This window comes from Malania oleifera, chromosome 4 (genome assembly GCF_029873635.1).
Source record: "Malania oleifera isolate guangnan ecotype guangnan chromosome 4, ASM2987363v1, whole genome shotgun sequence".
Classification (NCBI taxonomy): domain Eukaryota; kingdom Viridiplantae; phylum Streptophyta; class Magnoliopsida; order Santalales; family Ximeniaceae; genus Malania; species Malania oleifera.
This window is the reverse complement of record NC_080420.1, coordinates 58,103,784-58,121,245: the sequence shown is the minus strand read 5'-3', so window position 1 is coordinate 58,121,245 and position 17,462 is coordinate 58,103,784. Positions and strand designations below refer to the sequence as shown.

Here is a 17,462-nt window from a genome sequence, read left to right as displayed (position 1 = left end):
TGGGCTTGTTTGATGTTTTTCGCCTTGAAAGGCTAAGGGTGTGGTCTCTCCTTTAATGTTTACTCTTCCGAGAGCATCATTGGATCGCATTATGCTACTACCCACATCAATAGCAAGCTTACATGTCCCATCTCCACAATGAATGAAAATGTGGGAAAAAAAATGGTGTCCTTTTCCACTTCTCACTATCCATGGTAATGGATAAGACACGCTAACCACACTAACAAGCTCACCCTCATCTCTCTGAAATAACACATCATCTACACTTGCTCCTCATTTCGAAGCAAATCATCAATCTCCACCTTTAAAAAAAAGCTAAAGCTCGTTAGGATAACGGGCACACAATATGAACCTCTCTAGAGCATGGCAACAATGACATTGCACAAATGACCTACTAGCTTGAAGATCATTGGGTCCCACTAGAGAGAACAACATGCTGGGGGCTTCTAGTTGCCGTTCCAAAACTTTCTCTGGGGTTAGATTGATGGATGTAGGTCTAGGGTAGGAAATGAATTTGGACTCATGTAACTCATTCACCTGATATGAAGACCTACGTAGCTCTTGAGATAACCTTTTCGATGGCAGCACTTTTTGATAGGCTATCGCTAAAAATACTTGGGAGAAAAACGCACCCATTGAATTAACACCCTCCTTAACACCAGTCACAACCTAGCTATAACTACAATGCGATGTTGCAAGCTCAACACTCACTACTAAGTATCAGTTCCTCAATTGATCAATGTAGCTAGCTACGGTAGTGGTTTATTTATGGTTCAAGAGCTCAATGAACAACTAGCTCTTAAAGGAAGGAAGGATGTACTTTTCTTTCAATTGTTGTCTCATCACTTCCCATAGGGTAAAGAAGGCTCACACAATCGTGTTCCAAGGTTTGTTGTACAGTTTGCCAATACTTCTTTGCCAGTCCTACAAGTTTCATCTTGGCAAAACAAACTTTATCCTCACCCCCGTATATTATACAATTAAGAAATCGTCCATCTCTGATAACCAGTCTAAAAAGTAGCTCGGTTTAAGCTTCTTATAAGCACGCACTCCACCTGACCTTTTTTGTAACATCTCCATAGTCCTCCCAACCCTGCCTAGGGGAATGTGGAGCATACCTAAGGCTAGGTTAGTATTTCTACAACCATTAAAAACGCCTCAAGGTTACCTTCCTCAAACCTAGACACTAGATTAACCTGAGGCTGCAGGGGCTGAATGGCCTACCGTCTATTTGGAGCCGGACTCATATGTTAGGTACTAGAGGAAACCCCAAGAGTAGGAAGGATACCCTAGGGCTGACCCTATTAAATATGGGATTCGTAGGGGTGCCTAATTGATGGCTCTATGTCTTCCACAACAAGGCGTTCACCTAACATCTTAAAGACTTGGTCAAACTATTGTGTGAGGTGCTGAAACTTTTGGTCCACAAACTCATGACGAGTGTTTAACCGGACAGACAAGGACTAGGTGTCATTTGGTGCAAGTTTAGTGGAATCAAGGTCAATGAATTTGTTGGTGACCATGGTTAATGCACTATGCTGTATCAGGAGGACTAAACTTGACTATGAATGATATGAATTCTAAAATTACTACAATGCACAAGCATGAAGCTACAGAACATAATGCATATGAATGCATATGGTCTCACATAACATGGCAACATGGGAATGACTAGGTAAGGGTATGAACAATGATGCAATGATGAGTTAGCTAGGGCAATTTACAGAACAAAGGGCAGATTTTTTTAAAGGGTAATACAAAACTTGGAATTATGCAACTACGAATTTTCCCTAGTCATATACAAACAATAGTTAAGAAAATGTGAGAGTTCATTCACCTTGCCAAAGATTTGGAGCACAAATTGAGTTCACCATTGAATTCCAATGTTAGTCCAACAATTTCTCAAGTCCCTACTCTCATATTCTCAGGAAAACAGTCGTCAAACAGTAGCTGGAACTTGATCTTAATGTTGATGATGCTTCAAAATTCTAACATTTGCTCAGGCGGCCCAATATTAGGCTGTATTTGATCTTAGGAATGCAAACCAAACTTGATAACTCAATTTTTCCTCAAAAATATTTTAAATCTCATAAAAAAGTTCAAATTCTCAAGGCAGGAAGCAATATATCATGAGTCTAGGCAAAACAGGGGAACCCAACATCTTTCTCACCTGCGGGGCTGGCGCATGGAGTGCATGAGCTGCCAATGATGGATCTCCAGTGATGGGTTCCGGCTGGTGGTAGATCAGGGGGTAAGGATTCCAGTGGTGGTGGAGGTGTAGCAAAAACAAATGCAGGAAATAAGGGATTTAGAAGGGCTGCTGGCTGGGGTAGTTTCAGGTGGCAGATGCAGACCACTCCCCTGTCATATGGAGACAATACTGTAGGGGGAGGAGTTTCGGGGGTGTTTGATTGTGATGGTAAGGGAGATGTTGTGAAGAGAGATACAGAACAGAGAACAGAGAGAAGCAGCAACAACAGTAGGAATACAGAACAAAGAGAAGAACAAGAAGGGGAAGGAATAGAACAGGGGTAAGAGACAGAATTAGAGGAGAGACAAGAGAAGGAAGAAGGAGAAGAGAGGAGGAAGAAGGAGAAGAAGAAGAACAGCAGAACAGGAATACAGAACAGAGAGAAGAACAAGAAAGCAAAGGAACAGGACAGGAGTGAGAGACAAAATTAGAAGAGAGATAGAAGAAAGAAAAGGAAAAAGGAGAAGAGAGGAGGAGGAGGAAAAGAAGAAGAAGAAGAAGAAGAAAAACATGTGTGGGAGAGCGAGAGAGACAGAGACAGAGACAGAGGGAAACTGCAATCTGGTTCAAACAATAACTGTACATCCACTAGCATGTCCACCACTTAAACCACTAATACAACTAACACATATTTACAGAAAAGGCCCAACTAAACACATAACTACATATACTAAAATTAGTCTCTAAAAAAATACAGAGTTCCTCCATACACATCTTTCCTAAACCTACGCCTAAAATACGTGTGCCAAATGGGCACCCTAGGGGGTATAGGTGGTCCTCCATCATTAGGCTTAGAAAACAGAAGATGATGAACAATTAACAGAAAGGGGGGGAAATCACAATTAAGCACGCAAAACCAACTCCATGAGTAATTTATCAAGTTGTCTCTCCCTATATGCATACACGTGTGTATGCCTACACATCTAATCAAGTTTCTTGTTGTACATGAGGGCTCCTGTTGGGCTCCACTTAACAACTTACGCTTTCTGGTTGGATCCAATGCTACCTAAAACATGGTTCCAGTTCAGGGAACCCTCTTAAAAATACCATCATTCTTTCTTTCCACAAAAACCAAAAACTAGCAAACCAAGCACAGTGCCGCAAACCTTCCTTTTTCTTATTTTTAGAAAAACCTCAAAACTTCACTCTCATGAAATCGAGCACTTTCTTGAAATTCACTCATCACTTTAGAACTTAGCTTGAAATTTAATCCTTCAAATTGATTTTTTCTCCATTTTATACAATTTCCTAAGAAATTGGGCATCTTGTTGCTTTCCAATTATTGATCTAACCTTTCAAGCAAAAGGTTTTGAAATTCTTTATAACATAAATTTTGTTTCCAAACTGGTTTATAAAAACATCTTTATACCATCCAAATCAGCTTTGGACATGTTTCAATTGATCCTATGGAGTCTTTTTTTATTTTGGTAAATAATAGAGCTACTCAGAATTACAAAGATGGCAGAATAGCCATTTTCATCTGAGAGAAATCTTTTCTATCTCATGCTCAATGACGAGAAGCTTAACCTTCACAGAATCATGGAGAACCAAAAGAGTAGAAGGATCTCCATCTTCCTCATGGTGGGGGAAATTGAGTGGCTCCTGGCAGCTTTGGACGACTTATGGAGCTCCTTCAACACCAAGCTCCTTTCCCCCTCTTGGCTAAGTCGCTTGAGGTTGAAAGAGAACACACTGTTGCTCATGGTTTTAAATCGTGGTAGCGGATAGCGTAATGTAACAATAATGGGTGTAATGGGAAGCAGGGGTAGCGGATGTTAAATTACAAGAAGCGGGTGTATGGCCGTGAATTTTTTTGAAACAGACACAACCTTGTGCATATTAGCGTACTTGCATGTTTTAAGCTTTTAGCCCTTCTTAGAAAGACTTTTAGTGTATTTTGGATCCTTTAGTTCGAGTAACTAAGTTATTTGGTAAAGGAAACAAGTTTACACCTGTTTTAAACCACCATTGTGTGTGTGTATTTATACTTCTCATTGTTCTTATATGTGATAAATTCTTATGTGTGCTAAATTAATTAATAAAACAAAATACATAATACACTCCATTAATCTATTAGACACATAAGACATATGAATAATACAAATATAAAATAGCTAGAAAAGAAAGAAGGTTGAAGTTGAAAAATATAGAACATAAATATCACATTACTAATATTATCAAAATAAAATATATTCCTAACAAGTTAGTATTTTCAAATTTTTAGTTGATGCATCTATTGTGAGTATTTAAAGAAATAGTAAATTTTGTATCATTATCATCCTCATTATAATTTTTCCCCCTCTTGCCACTTGGCATATTGAGAATGATATATGAAAGAGGGAAAAAGTGAGAAGAAAAAGTAAAAAATAAAATAATTTTTTGGTATAACAGTCCTGTAGCATTTACATAATGGCCGTAGCGGCCTTTACGTAACGGTCGCGGTCCATAACGGCCGCTACGGCCATGATTTTTCTTCCCATCGATTTCACGGTGTGAAACAATATCAATAACCTAAAAAATCGTTACGTAACAGCGTTATGTAACGTTCGTGGCCGTTATTTAAAACCATGTTGTTGCTCCAACTCACAGAGAACAAGTTCAGCAAGTTTCTTGACCTAACAGAAATCAACACAGGTGGCTAGAGGGTCATCACCATCCTAGAAGGCCTCAACTCGAAAGGATGGGCCAATCATCACCGCCATGAAATAAGTGGATCGTAGAGTGATCCCTAGCTCACCAGCCAATTCCAAGACTTGGTCAAGGTCAACAACCGAGTCATACTATTCGAAATCCCAATTGACCCCAAAGGAGCTTCACCCAAGCCTCTTCCAGTGCTTGATTGAGCTTGCCGTCACTGTGGTGGCTGCATCAAGCTCTCGGTTGGCAAATCGCAGATGAAGGTTGCAAAGAAGGTGAATGAGTGCATGGAGTCCTTCATAAATATCGTCCAAGAAGCTGCCAGAACCCCAAATGAACTTCTATCTTTAATCTTCTGGGCCTACCATCTTCAGCCCAGCTAATTTGCAAATTTTAAGGACATGGGTTCCAGGTTCACTACAGGCCACTCAATTTCAAGCTCAGGTTCCTTTCCTTCCAGGCTTTAACTCTCTGGGTCTTCCTCTCCTTCACCATCTGTTAAGCCATCTGCCTCCCCCCCCCCCCCCCCCCCTCTCTTTCTCTTCCAGCTCTGGCCCTTCTGTTTTCATGGACTTCCAAATCTGGTTTGGGGCTCCAGTTACACAGCAGGTCCAGCTCGAGCAGGCTGACTTTCTTTTGGCTGATAAGCATCCTATTGGAGAGCCTCCAAAACCCAATTCTGTGGAGGAAAATCTGGCAATCATCCCTGCAGCGGTCACAGGCATGCTGTGTTTTGAAGACTGCCCCCTCTCACCATCTTTGAGGGAACTCAATGAGCTGGAGGCTAGGGTTTTGAGGATTTGACCCTGCGGTGCCTACTAGTCCCTCCAACGTTACTAAAGAGACTAGCAAAAAGTTGCTGTAACCTTTCTGAAACAGTGCCAAAATAGGTAATGATTTGAGGAGTTGCTGTTGTGCCCAGAAATTGTCTTACTTGCAGAACAGAAACTCACAGTAGTCATCTGTTTGTTATTTTACGGATTTAGTAATTGCTTGAGTCAAAGAAGGTTGCCAAAACACTATTCTGAAATCTCAGTCTTTATTTCTAATTTTTCCTTTTATTCCTACACCTATTTGCATCAAAAGCCCAGCCTATACAAAATAATTTTAGTAAAGATATTTTAAAAAATGAAAGAATGTAGAATCTTATGATCCTACCAATCCTACTACGATCCTATTACGATCCTACCAATTTATGATTTTAGGTAGGATCAGGATCATTTTAATAAAGTAGATCAAATTGCAATTTTACAACCATGCTGCCATCCAAACCTCTTCATCATCCTCCAACACTTCCGTTACCGTAGTCAAAGACAATGCTACCATGGCTGAACTATCACAAGAAGAAGCTTGAGAAAAAATCTTCGGTGATATGTTGGATTCTAGCATGTTCTTCAATCATGGAAGGTACAGATTCATCGGCAAGAATCTGATCATAGATCAGTTGAAGCTAAGGACTCGATCCAAACACAAACTTGGTGGCCTAGATTTTTTCCTCCTGCCTCTTAACCATCTCAATGTTAACACTAACTATTTGATAGATAATGAGTTTGTCCCATATACCATTCAAAGTGCTATAATACTCACCTATGGAGCTACCTTTTGGTCATGTTTGGAAACTTTCTCATACAAGTAAAAGACGCGAAGTTTCATTTTTATCATGTGAGAAGCTTTCACGAAGATCGTCACGTATGACTTTGGTTGTTCTATAAAACATGTTTGCAGAAATTCATGGCTACATGCTATTCTGCATTCTACAACTACACTAGCAATATGTCATTCTCTTTCATACACTACTCATAATCCTCAGTCTTAAGAGAGAGCAGATAATGAATCAAATACTCGGGCTGCACTTCTGTGTTAACATACACATGTATTTCCAGACACCACAAGTACTTGGAGGACTCAACCAGTTTGGTGGCTGTGATTTGTACCTTACATTTAACAGCATTAGCCAAAGCTCTCCCTATAGAGGTCCAATCAGCACACACCAGTATCAAGAATGAAGAACACAACATGAAGAATTAGTTGCAGTTAAATAGCACTACATACCACACATAACTGAGCATGCCACACTTTGACAACACAAAATAGAGTAGACCACAACAAAGCATTGCAAACACTTAAATTACAATACAAGTGCCCTATAAACAACCTAGCACATATACAGGCATAAAAAATAAATCACATCATTGTAAGAGGAAACATCAGATTGTAACAAGTCTGCCAGAAGTGCGGTCTCCTTCTCCTTCTCCCATGGTGGCAAATAGTAGCGTAGGCTTCTTCTAAGCCCTATGGTCCTAAACTCTTATTTTATATATCATTCTGATTTAAATTTATTTTTTGCTACTTTCTACTTTCTAGCCAATGCCAATATAGAAAGTGAGGAGATCTAGAGAGCATAGACATGAGTCAAGCTCATAGCTCTACCCACCTAACCCTTTTAAGTTTCCACTTTCCACAATCTTGCAAATGAAGAAAAGTGCCCATGATATGAGAAGCGTGAAAATGTGTGGAATAGCTTGGGCCTTCGTACTTAGGGGAAGTCTGAAACATGGGCATGAATTATTGCACAAACTAATACATATTCTCATGAATCTTGGATATTTGGAATTTCATGTTACTATGCATTACCTAATATTTTAATTTAATTGCATGTTCACTAAAATTCTTTAAAGTGAATAGTAATTATAACGTTTTAAACTAATTTATTATACAAAATTACATACTTTTGGTATAATTACTTTTTTATATTCTATTTTGCTTAAGTTGTTTGTTGTGTGTCTTATATAGTTATGGGCTAATTATAAATATTTTACTTCAAGAACCTCTAGATTATTTTACACATTTATGTTTTACTAATTAATATAAATTATATAAAATATATAGAATTAATTTTAGTTTTGCATACATATATGTTTGACATTATGCTGAAAACACCAGTTTGACTACCTCATTGACCGACCAGCCCAATGGCTTCACTGAGTTAGACACCGGCACGGTTTTTAAAATCATGGTTAGAACTGCATCAAACTAGTCAGATTCACAAAAGTTTAATGCTTCGATACCATGTTGTAAATTTCAATTGAAGAAAATAAAAAACACATAGGGTTAACGATAGAAAAAAGGACAAAAGGAAGAGGAGGCCTAAGTTGCAGTCTCTTGGAGCATTCGTACAACTCTTGTTCTTCCCTCTTTTATATTAATAATAAAAGCATCAAGGGAAAAACTCCCCCCACCCACACCACCTTATTACTGAAAATAACATATTTTCTCTAAACAAATAATAAACCTATAGAACACTTAGCCCATTCTAACCAGATTTATTATTTGTATACCGTTGTCGATATAATGAAAAGGAAACAAAAAATAAAATTTGTTGCAGATTTGAAATAAATTCAAGTTTCAAAAGAAAATACAGACCTAGGGTAAGAGAGCAAAATAGAGGGAGAAAAGATGAGGAGATTAGAGGGACAAGTCCCTCCAGCTGGCCTTTGGAGCTTACCTACAACTCCAAATTTGCCTCCTTTATATATTAATAGGATATGAGAGACTAAAGTAGCCCAACTCACACCACCTAATTACGAAAATAGCATATTATTTTAATATCTTCAAACATTCCACTCAAGCAGGAGGTGCATAGATATCATCAAACCCTAATGTGTTAGGTCCTCACAACCTTAAACATAGCATCCCTCACAAAATGGCAATCAATCTCAATGTGCTTTGTCCTCTCATGAAACACTACACTAAGTTGCCAACTATGGCTCAACAATCACAAGAAAGAGCTTGAGAAGCAGACTAGAGTCGTGTTTGGTGATATGTTGGATTCTAGACGGTATGGATTCATTGGCAAGAATCTACTCATGGATGGATTGGTCAACCCAAACAAAAGTTGGCAGCCAAAAACTCTCCTGATTTCCTCTTAATCATCTCAACATCAGAACTAATTGGTAAATTGATATTGGGTTCCTCCTACATATCCTTGAGAGTGCTATAATACTCATTAATGGACCTACCTTCTTGCTCATATTTGAAAAACTTCTCATACAAGTCAAAAACATGAGTTTGGTTTTTATTTTGTCAAACATTCTCGCAAAGATCATCCATACAACTTTGGTTGTTCAATGATACATCACTTTTGCAGCAATTCATAAATGCATGTTATTCCGCAACCACACAAGCAGCGTCATTCTCTTTCATCCAATCTTCATAATCCTTAAGAGCCTAAAGATGGAACAGAATGAAACAAATACTCATGCTTCACTTTTTGGTTAATTTACACCCGCATTGCTTGAGAACCAAAAAATAAATAAATAGTTGGAGGACCCAATCAGTTTGATTGCAGCGATTTGAACGTAAACAATATCAGCAAAGCTTTCTTTGTAGAGGACAAAAAAATCCACCCCTCAATATAGACGGTACACACCAATACAAAGAATTAAAAACACAGCAAAAGTGCAAATTAGGCAGCACACACTAGCACAAAGCAGCACTCTAACTTCAAAGGTTGAGAAATTCAAAAGGCAGCCACGACTACAGAATTCAGCATTCTAGGAGGAATCACAGATATAAACAGCCTCTGCAAGGTTCGCTTTGACCACATAATCCACAACGAATAACTGCAGGCAATTAAGCAGGCATGCAGACACTCAATAAACAATCTAGCACCAGCTAGAAGCATTTGCAAGCATGGCTAGGTTATCACATACACACACAACATCATTACAGAATCTTCACTTGACAACCAATCAGAAGCATCAGAACAGCAACAACAATTTACAAGAAACAGTATGTAATTGTCTTTAGTCTTTACATCAACAAACTACCACAAGCCAGACAACACCCATAAGAGTCGCTCACGGCAGAGAGGAGGAGATGAAATCCTAAACAAATCTCAAACCAGAGAAGAGATCTTTATTTTAAGAGTTGGCATGGGAGAGAAAGGAAGAAAGGAAGAGAAATGAATACGACTTAGATTAATCAGGCTTAGTTAGGTTTGGTGCTCTAATACCAAGTTGCAAATCTAAAATAATTGAAGTTTCAGTCAAGAAAATACAACTCTAGGCTTAGAGAGGAAGAAGAGGAGATTAGAGGGAAAATACCAATTGACAGTTCCTCCTTTTGATAGAACATGGAGGATAAAAATACCCACACTCACACCACCTAACCACTAAAATAACATATTCTCTTCTAACCAAAACAAAGAATCAACAACATACGACTAAAGGAAATCCGAATTACAAGTGAATCCAAGATGAATGTGCCAAAATCCAAGTAGTCCCTACCATGGTTTGAAAACTTCCATGGTTTGAAAACTTGGACCAGCTTGTCTAACCTGATTTAATTGGATTCGGCCAACAGGCTGGTCTAGTCAACTTACCAAAACTGAAATTCTTATGAATTGGGATTGACCCGGCCAAACCAACCTGAAATGGCCAAAACTGGTCCGAACCGAGGTTGAAGGAGGGTCAACCTAGTCCTTGCTTAAAAAATAAAAAATAAAAAAAATTAATAATGTTGAAAAAAGTGAAGTGGGCTAACTTAAGCCTAGGACCCATGTGAGAGGAAATGAATAGCTTACAACTACACCAATTTGAGGCTTATGTTTATTCATGGAATCAAGGTTTTAAATTTCGATTTCGACTCAAATTTCGAAGCTCCAAAAGTACGGAAATTTTGATTTTGATGTCAATTTCGATTTCGATTTGAAAAAATAACGGAAATTAGTAGTAAAACATAAAATTCTTTGTGAAACTTTAGAAATGGTTAACAAAGATAATAATATAAGTTCTAGGACTAATATATAATAAATTAAATACATCTATATTTTGCATGAGATGGAAAAGTTGTAAAGTAGCATGTGTATCAAACATTTTGTGAGATAATGTATCATTTAAATATTATTTATTATACAAATAATGATAATTTAGACATGAATGATTAAATAAAATGTTACTATAAGTTTTTTTTTTTTCATATAATTTCAAAAGCACTTGTAATAATATTTTGTTTCGATAAAATAAATAAAATAAATTAAAAGAAAAATTCCACTTAACTCCTAAATCTCTCATTTGAATTCCGACAAAATTTCAATGTATAGTTAAAATTTCGATAAGTTTCGCTAAAATTCCGAGATTTCGATAAATTTCGGACGATTCGTTGAGATTTCAATGGAAATTATGCAAGACGGAAATCGACTGCCATTTCGATTTTGAGGGTGACGGAAATCGGAAATTTCGATAATTTCGTGGAAATTTAAAACCATGAATGGAATATGTCATATGTAATGCATTTACTCACTGTTTCCCAAGCAAACAAATTTATCGTATCTTCTTCCAAAAAAAATTTTGAAAAAATAATATAATAATAAATTGACATATAATACGACCACAATTGGCTTGTTTCAACTAATATTATTTACTAAAATATTATATAAATTATAAAATATTTTTATGAAAAATAAGAAAGTGATTCAATTTTTTTAAGGTGGTTGCTTGTCATTGTTTTTAGCTTTCATTGGACTAATAAAAGTGAATTTAATTAACATTTTTATAATATTTATTTATGTAATGATGTAATATTATTTTTGTAATACAATATTATTACATAAACAATATATATACATAATCATATTACAAATTATATCTTACTAGCATTACCGGTTCAACCATTCAACCCACCATTAGACCGGTCGAACCAACTAGGTGGCTTAACCAGCTCAGCCACCATTCTGATGCTTAAAACTATGGTCCCTACATTGAAATTTGGATAATTTACCAATCCTTGCTTCCTTTTTTTTCACTCAATATCAAATCTCTCTTTATTCTAACTATTCTTGGTCCTCTTAAGATTGGTGTAGAGGGGATTCTTGAAAAAGGAACGACCTCTACATCGTACATAAGCAATGGATATTCTCAATAAAGCCCAAAGAGGAGAACTAGGCAATCTTTGAGAAGCTTGAGCGTGATTGGTGGCAGGTGACAAGTTATGATAGCTCGAGAGATATATAGAGCTTGAGGTAATCCAAAAGTTAATGGGATTTCAGAGAGAGAGAGAGATCTCCCCTTGCCTAATAAAGGGCAAGGACTCACAACTCCCCTTACAATCCCTATTTTGAGCCTACCAAGACAAGATCTCCAAAACATCCCAAGATTAGGATTGGTAATGAGATCTCACCATGTGTCCCACGATCAATACAAACACACACATGTTAGTGTGACCTTGTGCAAGGGTGCAAACATAAATGGTTAACAATTAGTTCACAACTATCTGCACGCAAGTTCAATGCGTGCGAATTTCATAATTTAGAGCCAAACAGTAATTATGTGCATTTAGAATGGTATCACCATGCTGAAAAGAAATCCCCATTTGCTATCATAAGCATGAAGGGAAGCAAACAACAAACTTAAAACAAGAATCAAGTCAAATTACCAAACCTGAATGAGGAGATACTTTGCAAGATTAGGATTGGCAATGAGAACTCACCATGTGTCCCACAATCAATACAAACACACACATGTTAGTGTGACCATGTGCAAGGGTGCAAACATAAATAGTTAACAATTAGTTCACAACTATCTGCATGCAAGTTCAATGTGTGCCAATTTCATAATTTAAAGCCAAACAGTAATTCTGTGCATTTAGAATTGGTATCACCATGCTGAAAAGAAATTCTCTTTTGCTATCATAAGCATGAAGAGAAGCAAGCGACAAACTTAAAACAGAAATCAAGTCAAATTACCAAACCTGAATGAGGAGATACTTTGCACTTCGACTGCGTGAGCGATATAGCTTAATTTTCCATATGTTCTCATAGTCAATCTCAAGCTTGTATTCTACATGACAGTAGGAAAAACAGAAGTAGATTTTTCTTAGTTCAAGACCAAAATTCACAATAACATTTTTCCTTTTCCAAAGAACAGAAAATTTTTCATTTGAGATCTGGCACCCAAAGTGCAGTGTTATATCTTCCATGCTATGCAAAAAGGCCATAGGCTTTGGCACAATATCAAGTTCCATTTCCCGAGCCTTCAAATAAGAGTTCCCATACCATAGGCATTGATTAGCCAACTTAATAATCAGTTCAGCATCTTTGGAAGTTGTGAATTGGACAATAGCAAATGCTCTTGAACCTCCATTTTTGGGCACCCTAACCTTCAAAGCAAAAATAGTTCCACTACCTGTGTATCCCTCCAAAAATTCCTTAACTGCTTCCAGAGACACGTGAGATGGGAAGCCAAACACCTGAATAGTCTTACCCATCTAGTCCAAGTGAATTTAAATCCTGTTTCAAAATAGAATACAAAATCAGTGATTGAACACAAATATTATTTTGATCAGCATGCATGCTATGCTTAGATTAATAGGGAAATTAAAATTTACAGATTTTTTAGCCTAATTACTAACATTTCTTTTGCTAGGCTAGCCTAATAATTAACATGCTTTCCCTATAGTACAGTAATTATGCATTAGTACCTCACTATCAGAACAGAAAAAAAAATGCCACACCTATATTTATAAATAATGCCCGGTGCACAAGGATCTCACACCATCAGGCACCTAGGGGGCAAATATATGCAATCTTACCTCCACAGTCCACACTTGGGGGAACTGATTCTATGATTTGAACCTGTGACTTTCAGGTTTGGATGCAACACCCACTCACCCACATCATTGGGTCAGGACTTGCCCTATGCAGCCACAATTACATACACTAAATTAGTACAGAAACGACAAAATATTTTGCATTCTATGAGTCTTGCAGCAGAGCTTCCTACTCCCAATTGTAGAATCTTATAACACGACAACCAAGCAATACATCTTATAAGCATTCTCACACGAATGATTTTTTTTCACTTCCCCAACCCCTTTTCTTTTTTCTCAGGGGAATCAATAAACTATCTATTAAGCTGCGAATCTTGGTTCTATAAGAAAACATTTAAAAATACAATCAACATGACTGAAAAATCAAGGCGAGCAGGGGCTAGGGCTGCAAACGAACCAAGCTGCTCAGAAGCTTGGCTCAACAAGAGCACGTTCAAACTCATTCATAATGTAAAGGAGTAACTCCCAAGTCCAACTTTGTGGCTCGTTTACTAAGCGAGCCAAGCACAAACATGGATGGGCTCGGTTCATAAGTGGCTCAACTGCTTGGACTCGTTTAATAGACTTGAATTAGAACCATTTATGGGCTAGTTTAATAGCCTTTATAGACTGCAGTGGGTTTAGAAGTAGGGACTATTTATGCATAGGATTATTCAGCTCAAACTCCATACCTTAATTTAGTGATAAGCCTAATGCTCAAGGCCAATAGGCCAAAAAAACTCAAAGGCACTATTAGTAAGAGCCCCTTTCACCTTTTTGCCTAACAAAAACCTCTCATATCTCAAAATGAGAGGTTCCAAAAGAATCAAGCTGTTAGTGAGCACCTCAATAGCTCCGCTCAATAAGGGCTCATGAGTTCGTTCATTTGCATAATTAACAACTTAAGCCAAAATATTAAAGGTCAGTCTGAGCTCGGCTCAAGCTTGAGCTCAGTTAAAAATTTAATGAGCAAGGCAAAGCTTGGCTCGGCTCATTTGCAGCCCTACTAGGAGCTATAACTTCTTAAAAGGAAGGTCATTTATGAACCTATAAAGATGAAGCAAGGAAGCACTAGCAAAATTAAATTATGTTATCCACATCTTAATAATGCAGGAAACACTGGTTTAGAAAAGATCCAAATCCAAAATACAAGGTTCCTGCCTAGAATTTTGAAATTGCCAACACTATTAATTACAAAAGTTCAAAGAAGCTTGAGTAATACAAATCCATGGCATAATAATAAAAAGAAACTAGTCAACCCTCAGTATTGACCAAAAAGGCCAACTGAGATCCCAAGGCATCCCACCTCAAATTTGAACAAGACTTCTAGATTTATTTGGTCTTTAAGCTTGCTTCTTCTTATATTTTTGCCTCCAAAGAACAAATATTTGTGAAAGTTCACAAAAATTCATGATATTTAGGAAGTCCAAAAAAAGATATAAAGAAATCTTAAACTAGTCTAGAACTTCATACACATTGGAAGATACAATTATTCAAGGAATCCTCTAAAGGTTCTTGAACTCAAAAATAAATCACTACAAGGAAATTATTAAAAAACAAATTAGAATAGTAAAAACAAAAGGAGCAACACATGCCACATATGTCAGCAATGTGCATGGATTGAAACACCGGCCCTAGTCTGTATGAAATTGGCCAAGACATTGACCTCCATAAGAATTTGACTTTGGTTCCAGTATTTCTACCATATCCACAAGAAATTGATAGTTTTATGCCATATTTTGGCTCTCATGTCTTGAAATTGATCCCTCTTCAAGAAGAAATTTGCATGTAATATTTTTCTTTGGAGCAACACATGCCACATATGTCAGCAATGTGCATGGATTGAAACAACGGCCCTAGTATGTATGAAATTGGCCAAGACATTGACCTCCATAAGAATTTGACTTTGGTTCCGGTATTTTTACGATATCCACAAGAAATTGATAGTTTTATGCAATATGTTTACTCTCGTCTCGAAATTGGTCCCTCTTCAAGAAGAATTTTGCATGTCATAATTTTCTTCAGACGGCAATAAATTGGTCTCTTCCTACAATAAATTCAGCCTTGTTCACCAGAAACTGTGTCTGAACTAAACTTTATTTAGTTCTTAATTGAAGAAACAATGGAAACAAAAGAGCCAATTTGGTCCAGTTTCTCAAATGTGGTCAGATATATATATGCAGAAAGGAAGAACTACGAGATAGATGGATGAACTAATCTCTTAACTAGCCGGTTTCAATTCTCAAGTTTCTTTGCTGCAAAATCAATTTGATTACAAGATTTAGCCGTTGAATCCATGCATGAAATATCATAAGATTCATAACAAGCCTTAATCTAGATAGAAAACAAAAAGGAACTCTTGGACATAGATGCTAAGCACTACAACCTAAATTCATGTTCATAGTGCCATACCATCCAGCATGCAATCTTATAGTGAGTTGGGTTATGGACTCAAAAGTTCTTTACGTAAATTCACCGATGAAGGGGGTCCAAAAGTGTTATTCAATTGGTTCAATCAAATTGAGAACATCTTCACACATCGAGGCAACAAACTACAAGGCTGGCAGTTGCTTGCCTCAAGGGATATGCTTGTACTTGGTGGCATATACCAGCACAACAACACAAACTTCTTAAGCAAGCTCTAGTAAAGTGAAGTCCCACAAGGCATCTTATGGAAGATAAGTCTTCCTAGTCAACTACAAGCAGGAGATATAATTCTAGTTGTCTCTATTGTTCCCAAATGATCTACTTTACCTAAAAGCTAAAGTTGTTGGGTTATCGGTTGTCGGCCAACAATGTATATCAAGCCTACACTCCTCACACATGCAGCCCAATTGCACATGGCGAGATGAACAATGAATAACAACAATATTGGGAACAAGATAGTGTTTTTACTTACAATGGACATGGCAATAAAACTAGAACACAGAACCTCCTGGAAACCCTGGCTCACGTACACCACATTAAACAATCACTTTACCTAAAAACTTAAGCTGCTATGTAGTGGGCCAACAATGTATTTCAGACTTTAACACAGAAACATCAATAATTATATGCCTAATTTTCAATAGGTTGCTGATGCTCACTGTTCCTTCTAGGGAGATGAGCAACAATAAATTTTTTGGAGTTCGTATCAAGAGGTCAAAAGGGGCTTCCAATTGGAATGTCCAAAGACTTACAAGGGTAGAGGCTACTAAAACGAAAGGAAGTCAATACCTAAGAGTGCCATGATTAGGTTGTGTATGGAGTTATAGTTTGGGTATGAGGATGAAAAGTATTGAATGGCTAGTGTTTGCATGTTTGCCTTTCAACTCCAAGCCAAGGTTTTGTTTTTACTCCTAACTAGTGGAGATTACAAAATGTGAGCACCATTTTGTTTATCATTCTTTTTTATTTAGCATTATGACAATCATTTAGATTCTAATGTATTACATTTTAGTAAAATTGTATTTGTGATTATTTAGGTTTCAAAATTTGTTAATATGTATTTCTTGTTTGCAAAGCATTCCCAACATATAAAAGACCCCTGTGCAACAGTTTGACGAGTTGAATAGGAATAAAATTGTGTTGGATGTTTCCTAAATCAAGCTTGTTCTCATACTTTTCATATATTTGTTATGATCTCAATGCAAAATCCTTAATAGCAAAACATTGACTAATGATGACCATCTCAGTTATGTTTATACTTAAAAGCTGATTCTTAGCCCAAATCATTCCTCCCCATTCTGAAAACAAAACCAGAAACAAAGAAAAAGACCAAACTTAAGAGTTGATTAAAGATTTATAACATGAACAACATAAATGCTCAAAAGTAGCATATGCTTATCAAATGGTCATTGGTCATTTGTGATGATTGTACTTTCAACTTGTTTGATTTTATAACAGCTAAATTTACTGTGTTTTTATCAATTCAAGTTATATGAGTGACTGTCAAAGATGGTACAATGAAAGGAAAGGGAGTAGCAAGCTCACTCGCCAAGCATACACA

The 17,462-nt window shown here is 37.0% G+C and overlaps 1 protein-coding gene across 4 annotated transcripts in view; it reads right to left on the bottom strand.

Annotated features, from left to right (window-relative positions):
- The window catches only part of LOC131154350 (RNA-dependent RNA polymerase 1-like), a 64,309-nt gene that overhangs the window by 25,211 nt on the left and 21,636 nt on the right, over positions 1–17,462 (bottom strand). For all 4 annotated transcript variants that reach the window (XM_058107058.1, XM_058107056.1, XM_058107057.1 and 1 more), the window contains one exon: positions 12,638–13,175. In XM_058107058.1, coding sequence (XP_057963041.1) covers positions 12,638–13,153 — 516 coding nt within the window. In that variant the 5' untranslated portion in view covers positions 13,154–13,175. The remainder of the gene's footprint in view (positions 1–12,637; positions 13,176–17,462) is intronic.